The sequence below is a fragment of the Bos indicus genome, chromosome 23, assembly GCF_029378745.1.
Source record: "Bos indicus isolate NIAB-ARS_2022 breed Sahiwal x Tharparkar chromosome 23, NIAB-ARS_B.indTharparkar_mat_pri_1.0, whole genome shotgun sequence".
Lineage (NCBI taxonomy): Eukaryota > Metazoa > Chordata > Mammalia > Artiodactyla > Bovidae > Bos > Bos indicus.
Genome location: NC_091782.1, coordinates 6496576 through 6506936, shown reverse-complemented (window position 1 = coordinate 6506936; position 10361 = coordinate 6496576). Strand labels below are relative to the sequence as shown.

Genomic DNA, 10361 nt, shown 5'->3' with positions numbered 1-10361 from the left:
GCGTATAATGTATAATACGGAGGCCACACACTTTGCACACCACACAGGGGCTCATAAACTACTGATGAAATGTACGCTGTGCTAAGCCAGCTTGATTAAGTATTAACACAGTATTTGATACTTAGGGAAATCTGAAGTCAATTTTCACGTCGACTAAATTAAAAAGTTATTTCTATAAGAGCAAAAGAGTGGTAGACTTTTCTCCAAGTTCAAAGGACGTCTGCAAATTTTATTATTTAGCCTTGGCTTGCAATTTACCTGATGACTGGTATATCTTCCCGTCCACTTCATAATCCATCCAGTGATACCCTTTTTTCAAAGTATCTCTCTTTCTTTTTCCCACTTTTGTCTATTACTCCACATTTCAGAACAAGTTGACAGTAATGATTTTCAGATGCATATCTGTAGCTGAAATGGAGCTTCTCAAACTTAAGTCACAAAGTCATTCGAGTCAGGCATTGAATGAAGCTTGTGCTACTTTAGAGTTTGTAGTTTTATTTACAGCTTTGCAGATGAAGTCACCAGCTTCCATCACTTTGTAAAGATTCACACCCTGGTGAGACAAAAATGTCGGTGCCAGGTAGGAAGGAGGGGTGGGGACAAAGAAGACAAAACAGATTTCTTTTAATTATATTAGTAGTTACTTAACCATTTAAAATGATCAAACAAATGTTCGTTATTGATTGGGGGACAACATTTGTGTCCATAAATTATATAGATTGTAGATTTTTCTGCTTTATTAAAACATATCTTGAATCTGACCCTAGGCTAACCACACCTGAATAATCCAGTGTCATTATGCTGGTACCTGAACTCTATGAAGGACAGCAGTAGAATCAGAAAGCATGAACCAATATCAGTGAAGGGCAATTTAAAGGATAATGCTTTGGAGCAGTTTATAGATAAAGACTTGACAGGGGAATCTCATAGAATATTTTAGTATATAAACAAACAAACCTGATAAAGCTGTAAGACACATAGGAATGATGAACGTATGTATAATTTTTAACCACATCCAGAAACACTATTACTGGCATGAAGTTGAAGGAGGTAGTTTAATAAAATGAAGTAGTATTTAGTCCACATCTGGAACTTGTTTGCCTGAGAGGTTGTACTGACTGGGAGCATAAACAGGATCAACAAAGGCTTTGGTAAATCCATGGATGACAGATCGGCAGTGGGGTTTGAAGGCCAAGTTCAGCGCAGGCTCGTCATCTTGGGCTTGGCGGAGCCAAGGATCACCACCGAGTTTCCAACCTGCACGGAGCTGTCACTGGCGGGGACTATGGGGCACAGGGTAGGCAGGTTCACCAGAGGTTTGCCCCCAGGCAGCATTTTGTGAGCTGCTATGTCTTCCTCAACATGGACTGGAAACAACGCGGACTTAAATCTGAACTGACTCAAGCTCCTTGCTATTAAGGAGTAGCTTTTAAAATTTATGTAAGTCTGATGTTTTCTTAAAATGAACAAGTATAAATACGCACAGGGGCTTTTCATACCAGTCATGATAAAGAGATCATAAGTTTAATATAGCTCGTTACTTCTCTCTAGAAACTTTTAAAGTGCTGCTTTCTTTGCAGTTTACTTCTGCTTAAGAATCAACAAAAGGAATTTGTAAAATGACATGTAAATCATTTTCCTGTTTGTTTTTATTGTGAAGTTGCTTTGGGGGCACTAACGCTTGTTTGGGTTTTGTATTGGTTTTGGGTGGAGTGTCCTTGAGGCATAGTTTGGTTTCACATTCTTAATGCAGTGATATGCAAATTTTGTACAGAATAAGTTACATATGGTCTTTCACTTCTGAATTACATCTAACAAAAGATCATAAGATTTTAGGCATCAAAGTTCTTTGCTTTCCAGTAATTTTCATTTATAGCCGTTATGCAGTGGGATTGGTTGGTATCACAGCAAAGAATTGTGTTTTGGCCTTCTCTAACTTAAAGAACAGATTATTTCTGTTTGTTTGTTCTTAATCACTAAGTTGTGTCCGACTCTTTTGTGGCCCCGTGGGCTGTACTCTGTCAGGCTCCTCTGTCCATGGGATTTCCCAAGCAACAATACTGGAGTGAGCTGCCATTTCCTTCTCTAAGGGATACTCCCAACCCAGGGCTCAAACATGCTTCTTCTGGATTGGCAAGCAGATTCTTTACCACTAAGCCACCCTGCAAGCCCAATGAAAAGATATCTTTTTGAAATAATGTGGCATTTATACTTAAATCATTTCAGCATTTAAACCAGGAGCTTAAATATGTTAATGTACTGTGATACATTATGAGGTTTCAAGAACTTCACATAGACTACAGTTTCTGTCTTTAGGGTGCCTGTGGTCAAGCAGGATTTGTGGACCCTAAACAGGAAAGCCTGCACTGCAACCAAAGTAACTGAGAGAGAGAGATCCAGATGACCATGAGGGCAGAGCTGCAGGGTGGTCAACCCACTGAGGGAAAGGAAAGGTGAGCAGCAAAGGAAAAGGAAAGGAAAGGAGAGCAGTGCATCTGGGGAGAGTTCAAGGAAGGGTAAATCCTGACCCGAGGCTTGTACAGAGAGTGTGAGTCCTTGAGAAGAAGGAGGATGCATGAGGCACCGTCAGTATAGACATCTGAAAAATATCATGGGATACGTGGAAAGGAATGGCCAGAAGTGACTGGAAAAGGAAAAAAAAAAGGCCACAGTGTGTGACAGAATACAGGCCTGCTTTTCAGGAAATGGGAACCCACTGATGCATGCCCAAGCAGAAGCAAGGCATATTCATATTTGTATCTTAGATGAAATCTTCCATGGCAGCATGGAGGATGAATTTGAAGGCAGTCTGAAGTATGTGCCAAGTCACTTCAGTCGTGCCTGACTCTTTGTAACCCTATGGACTGTAGCCTGCCAGGGCCTCTCTAGGCAAGAATACTGGAGTTGGCTGCTGTGTACTTCTCAAGGGGATCTTCCCTACCCAGGGATCGAACCCTTATCTTTATGTCTCCTGCACTGGCAGGCCGGTTCTTCGCCACTAGTACCACCTGGAAAGTCCCGCAGACCAGGAAAGAGGATGAACATCCACGGAAGATATCAGGACTTGTGCTGACGTAGTTACAGCAAGGGTAGGAAGGACGGGACAAACAATCAAAACAGTTTAGCAGTCGAATCAGTGGCTCTTGCTAATTGTGTAGGCCTGGGAGCCACAGTGATACAGGTTCCACAGAGAGCCTTGGTTTGTTGGTTGCTACCTAACACAACAACTTAAATTGTGACATTCTTGGAAATGGAAACATGGGTTAGTTGCAGTTGGACCCAGACAGCCTGACTCATGTGAAGCATCAACTGAGTTCATCCAAGTTATATAAATCTTCAAGAAAGGACTTCTATGGCTTAAGAGTTTAGGATTAGGAGATGAAAACTATTATATACAGAATGGATAAACAGGGTCCTACTTGGAACTATATTCAATATCCTGTGATAAACCATATTGGAAAAGAATATGGTAAAGAATGTGTGTATGTGAATATATATATATATGAGTCACTTTGCTGTACAGTGGAAATTAACACAGCATTGTAAGTCAACTATACTTCAATAAAATAAATTGGGAAAAAATAGAAAATATTTCTACTTTTTGTCAGGTTCTGTCACGGTCATACCTAATAGAAACGATGGAAATGATCAGACTACTCAGTAATAGCTATTCCTAAGGGGAGAGGAGGAGAAGGGGACAACAGAAGATGAGATGGCTGGATGGCATCACCTACTCGATGCACATGAGTTTGGGTGAATTCTGGGAGTTGGTGATGGACAGGCAGGCCTGGCGTGCTGCAATTCATGGGGTCGCAGAGTCGGACACCACTGAGCGACTGAACTGAACTGAACCAGAGAAGAGAGGCAACAGCTTCTGGTATTTAATGCCAGGTGATATTAGTCTTTCGATGAACAGGGGGAGCTGAACACAGAAAGAAGACGGTACTACAGCCGAGGAAGACACTGAAAGAACCCTGGAACACGGAGGAGAGGAACCCAGCAGTGTGGACCTGGGGAATCATCAGGGAAATACTAGAAGGTGAAACCGAGGATGAGGAGGAAGGCCGTTGCGGGGTCGGGAACGCAGGAGAGAGGCGCGGAGCTGAGAAACAGAAAGCACAGGGAAGGACGCCGCGGACAGTCAGCGGGGCAGGAGCGCCTCTCAGCAGAGTGAAGGAAGAACAGAGAGGCGAGAGAGGGAAGGACATTCTCTCCATTCTCTCCATTCTCTAATCCAGGTGGTGGTTTGTACATCTCAGAAAACATATGGAATTTCTGATCATCTGTGAACAGTGTTTTTGCTTTTTATACTTTTCCCTAAAAGACTCTAACTTCGAGGTTAGTAGGTCATTTTAACAAGCATGCGGCAAAACAAGGTACTGATTCTGGTGGGTGTTGTTACAGGGCCTGTGCCTTTCTCAGATACCACTTGCAAAGAGACTATTCTTGCCGGCCAGTGTTTCGCATGCTAAGTATTATTAAAGTCTGCTCCTCCACTGGCCATTTTAAAATGGCCCTGGGCTCTCTTCCAGAAGCCCTACTTGTCACCGTGAGAAAACCAAGTTCCCAGTTTTCCTCCTAGGAAAACAAAACAGCAAAAACAACAATCATAAAAGCAAAGGCAGGCTCTAACTCACAAAGTGTGTGACATCAAATGAGATACTAGATAAAAAAGTACTTTGGAAGTCATGAAGCAGTAAAAAAAAAAAAAAAAAAGTGAAATGGTAGCATTATCAGTGATTGAACTATAGCAATAAGTTCTTTTATGAAGCCCCCCTCAAGAATTTTTATTGTATTTTCCCACTGTGCATTTTAGGAAAGAGCAAAAGTGTAGTAAAACTTGACCTCGAAGTTGCTTCCCAAATCTGAGACACATTCCAATTTCAATCTGCAAGGAATGTATGAATATTAAAATATGCTACATTAACTTACCGTATTAACCCCCAGGCCATTAAGCATGTAGATCAAATCCTCTGTGGCTACGTTCCCAGAAGCACCTTTTGCATAAGGGCAACCACCTAGTCCGGATACTGCAGAATCCACTACATTAATGCCCATCTGGAAAACAAACCCAAACACCCAAGCTTGTCTCTTTATGGCATGTAAGTTTAACCTGTTCCAAAGAGCAAATAAGGAAAATCTGAACCATGATCCCACTCTATTCCCTTACCCACCTGCTGCTGGAACAGTCCCCAAGGTGGACTTCTTTTCTGACTAATCTCGTCTTTCAGGCTAACAGAAACTCTTAAAAGATCTCAGGAATGACAATAGTCTTAGATCAAAATTGAAACGGTGTTCTGATTGATAACAGAACACAGGTAGGGGGTGAAGCTTGAAGTAAGATCAATTCATACCTAGGGTGTATTCTCCAGTCTAATTTTGAGCTTTATTCTAACAGCTTTGTATAATCAATATGAAATATTTTCAACAGCCTGACCCAAAAAACCAAGATGCCTTAGAAGACAAATTGGGGATGTCTCTGTGTTTGAAGCTGTGTTTTGTGGGGTCAGTTCATCCACTCAATTCACCCAGTGTTTATTGATCGATTGCTTTGATTAATTTGCACACAAAACCTGGATGTTTTGGGAGAAGTGAAGAGCCATTTAAGAGGTAGACATCCACCATCAACAACTGCACCAGTTCACATTTACTGGGTTCTCACTAAGTGCTAGATATTAACACCATATGATGCTGATTCATAATCCCTACAAAGCCCCATGAGGTGGACACTCTTGGGTCATTCTCGAATCACAGATGAAGAAACTCGAGCACAGAGGGATTGCATAATTTGTCCCAGGTCACCTCTGTCTCCAGAGGATTCGCACTCTGCTCTGGTCTATAACCTCTGGAAACATAAAAGTTGGTTCACATTATATCTGGGGAGATCCGAGACGGAGAGTCTCCACGGGCTGGAAAAGCTGTGAAAAACATGAGCACAAATGGGTCTGAAAAGGAACCCCTGAGACAGACTCTAATAAGTCAAGAAGAGAGGTGAGCAGAGACGCCCTCCCTGGAATGTGACAAATGGGTAATCAGGAGCCACCTGAGGTCTAATCTGATTCTTCGCTCCTGGACATTGGAGAAAATGGCCATGGCCTCATCTACAACAAGAAGCACTGGGAAGCAGAGCCCTGATCAACCTTCTGGGTCAGGGGTTCTAAATCGCAGAAGCAGAAACACAAATTTTTGCTACACCTTCAGTTTATGATTCTGGAGGTCTGAGCTGGGCCTTGAAAACCTGAATTTTTAACAAGATTCCAGATGCTGTTCTCACTGATGTTCTGGGGAATTGCGCTTTCTTTCTTTCTTTCTTTTTGATAACATTTTTGTTTTAGATTTTCAGAAAATTTGGGAAGAAAGTGCAAAGCATTCCCATACATTACATACCATTTCCCCTACTGCTGACATCTTACATCATTAAGGTATACTTGTCACAACTGATGAACACATCTGACATTATTAACCAAAGTCCACACGTGATGCAGATTTCCCTAGTTTGGAAGCCACTGTCTTTTTTCTGTTCCGGGAACTCATCTGGGTACCACATTGCATTTAGTTTTGTCTCAGGATGCTGTGGCTGCGACATCTTCTCGGCTTTCACTGTTCTTTGTCCTCACTGACCTTGACCATTTTGAGTTGTACCTGTCATGTGTACAATCCCTTTCAATGTGGGTTTTGTATTATGTTTTCTCATGGTTAGACTGGAGTCCTAAACTTTTGTGAGGAGCGCAACACAGATGAGATGCCAGTCCAGACATGTCATAGCAAAGGGCCGCTCTACATGGTCATGGTTAATGACTGATGATGTTCACCTTGACCCCAGGCCCCATTTTCCACGTGGTACTTTTTGGGAAAAATAAGGCCCTGTGTGCAGCTCAGATTTGGAGTGGATAATATCTACCTAAATTATTTATAAGTCAGCCATATGGGAGATTTGTCTATTCTCCCATCATCATTTATTTCTTCAAACATGTGTTTATATCAGTAGAGACTTAGAGGTATTTATTTAGGGCTTTGCGTTGTGTTCCAGTATTCCTTTATATGCCTTGTCACTCACGTTGTTTGAGATCTGGCCATTGGGGGCTCTTCCATTGGTTCCTTTGACATGCTAAAGGGGCTGTGTTTTTTTAATTGAAGTGCAGTTGATTTAGAATGTTGTGTTAATTTCTGTACAACAACTGATTCAGATATGTATATATATATGTGTGTATATATATATATTCTTTTTTGTATTCTTTTCAATTATGGTCTAAAGAGCTGCCCATTTTTAATAAATTTTCTAGATATTCCCTTGTGAGGTCTAGGTTGTTCGCCCATTTTCCCAAGAGCAGAACCACAGTCCAAAAGCCATGGATGTCTCTGTGACTAATGCAAGTTTACAGATATAATTTGTCTGCTTCTGTATGTCTGTCTCACTTGTTATCCTCTACAACATGGGAAGGTCTGTATGGCTCTTCTTCCATTACCACGCCCTCTCGCAAAGTTCAGTTGTGTTCACGTGTTAATAACTGACCAGCTGAAGTACTGGTCCATTTAGGAGAGTCCACATTTGTGGTGAATATAAATAGTAAGTATAAGGCCTTATGCTCTAGGAGTGAAAGTTGTGAAGTTGTTCAGTAGTTGGACAGTACAAAAGTTAGGACAGAGGCTCATCTCTGGGAGTCAACCAGTACATCAAATAGACAGAGACATTCTTCACCCACGGGTTAAAATTTATTTATTCCGTTGAAATGAATCTATCACTCAAGGAGACAGAAGTTTCAGTGATTTTCAGTCCCTACCAATTATAACCACCTGGGGCCCTTTTAAAAATAACACACAAGCTTCTTCTCCCCAGGATCTCTGTCTGGAAGTGAGTCAGCTTTGGTATTTCTTTAAAGCTCCCCCCTGGTGATTCTCTTGAGTAATTACGTGTGGGAACTCCTGAGGCAAGGTTCTCATCCATCTCAGCCCTTATCAGCTGTGGGTATGAGTGAGCTTTCATTTTGAAGATGCTCTGTACCCTGAGGCAGCAGAGTTAATCATGATGGATCAACTTTTCAACAAATCAGTTTTTGAAAGAACACTCCCAAAAGTATGTGAAGCAGTGAATGTAAGTAGTACCTGCATGATAGCTGGAAGATAGCTTCAGCCTACCAGGAGAGCTTATGATCTGTTAAATTTTCTGTATGTGTATTCAGTTCAGTCGCTCAGTCATATCCAACTCTCTACAACACCATGGACTGCAGCACTGCCAGGCCTCCCTGTCCATCACCAACTCCTTGAGTTTACTCAAATTCATGTCCACTGAGTCAGTGATGCCATCCAACCATATCCTCTTCTGTCGTCCCCTCAGTCTTTCCCAACACCAGGGTCTTTTCCAGTGAGTCAGTTCTTCACATCAGGTGGCCAAAGTATTGGAGTTTCAGCTTCAGCATCAGTCCTTCCAATGAATATTCAGGACTGATTTCCTTTAGAATGGACTGGTTGGATCTCCTCGTCATCCATGAGACTCACAAGAGTGTTCTCCAACACCACAGTTCAAAAGCATCAATTCTTCAGTGCTCAGCTTTCTTTATAGTCCAACTCTCACATCCGTCCATGACTACTGCAAAAACCACAGCTTTGACTAGATGGACCTTTGTTGGCAAAGTAATGTCTCTGCTTTTTAATATGCTGTCTAGGTTGGTCATAGCTTTTCTTCCAAGGAGCAAGTGTATATATATTAGACTTCGATAAATAACAATGACAAAAAGGAAGTGTTGGAACTGAAGGTAAACAGGAAAACTTAGACTGGTAGAAAGATGAATGAGAATTATTTTTCTATTGTGCAATTAATTTATAATTAGTCTTAATTACCAATATCTATCATGCTAGACATTCCTGTCAAAATAGTTCTTTTTTTGGAATAGTTCACAAATCCTAAGTAAATAATGAGGCAAAAAATAGAAACAAATAGATGTATATGGGCTTCCCTAGTGGCTCAGATGGTAAAGAATCTGCCTACAATGTGGGAGCTTTGGGTTCGATCCCTGGATTGGGAAGATACCCTGGTGGAGGGCGTGGCAACCCACTCCAGTATTCTTGCCTGGAGAATCCCATGGACAGAGGAGACTTGGAGGCTACAGAGGAGCCATGGGGTTGCAAAGAGTTGGACATGACTGAACGACTAAATACAGGGTGAGTGTATATGTCTCAGACATGAAACACATCCCCTTATGCATAGACTCATTGCAGTATATTTTATACAAATAAAAATTAGAAAACCATCCAAATGTCTGTAATTGGGGCTAATTTAAATTAATTAAGGTGTAGTTGTAAAATGGAATGATAAATACTATGTAAATGCATAGTTAAGGGAAAGAAACAGATTATAAAATATTATAACAGTGTATGTGATCATAATCCCATTTTCTTTAAAAAAAGAGAATTTGGATGATGATATCAAAATGCTAAGAGCAGTGATCAATGAGTTGCATGTAATTTATTTTATTTTAATTCTTTTTATCTTTGTTTTCCAATGACCCCACAATGAATGTAATTATGTATATAATTAAGAAAAGAAAGGCTTCTGCAAACTGTAGGCTGTGACAGAATGACAGTAAATAAATCAGAGTGAGAATAAATAAACCTAAGACTGAATTCCTTGATTAACAACATTATTTTGCAACTAATTGGTCTTACTAGGATTTGAGACTGCAGGCAAATGTGTGTGCATAATCTCATGAAAGCAGACATGATCTGGGGGAAAGGTTCTCTGAAAAATGGTCCTTCCTTCTTTCCTGCCATCACATTCGCTCTGGAACAGATGATGTTTCTGTGAGCATTAGTCACAAATTAATTGAATCAATTCTAAAAGCAGTATGTGGATTTCAAGTTTCAATAGCAAATTTAAGGAGTTTATTAAAGTACACCTTACCTATGAAGAAGACTACTAAAATATGTGTTCCTTTTAAAGTCTCTTAAAAAAAAAAAACAAATCACAATCGTTTAAAACTAGAACTTTTAGGACTTCCACGGTGGTGCAGTGGTTAAGCATTAGCCTTCCAATGCAGCAGACAAAGGTCCAGCCCTGGTTGGGAACGTAAGATCTCACATGCCTGCACTCTCCAACTAAGCCCTGATACAGACAATCTTAAAATATAAAAACAAAACTTTCTACCCACCTCTATTAAATGTGTGATTCTTTCCTCCCCCCCAAAAAAGGTCTTCTCAATGGACGGTGTTACCCACACAGTAAGTCAGATGGCTTTATTTATGAATGAGCTACTTTGGAAATTTCTAGTCATAGTCATCTAAGAAAATGTGATTCCACTGTGTATGTTTTCTTTATCTCTGTTTCCGTGCCCTATTAGAAATGGTACACATACAGTGTAAACAAA

General features: G+C 40.7%; 1 protein-coding gene across 2 annotated transcripts in view; it reads right to left on the bottom strand.

Moving 5' to 3' along the window:
* Positions 1 to 208: 208 nt before the first annotated feature.
* HMGCLL1 (3-hydroxy-3-methylglutaryl-CoA lyase like 1) overlaps positions 209 to 10361 on the bottom strand; it is a 199324-nt gene continuing 189171 nt past the window's right edge. For both annotated transcript variants that reach the window (XM_070777768.1, XM_070777767.1), the window contains 2 exons: positions 4933 to 5058; positions 209 to 553 (listed from right to left, as the gene is read on the bottom strand). In XM_070777768.1, the coding sequence (XP_070633869.1) occupies positions 452 to 553; positions 4933 to 5058 (228 nt within the window). In that variant the 3' untranslated portion in view covers positions 209 to 451. The remainder of the gene's footprint in view (positions 554 to 4932; positions 5059 to 10361) is intronic.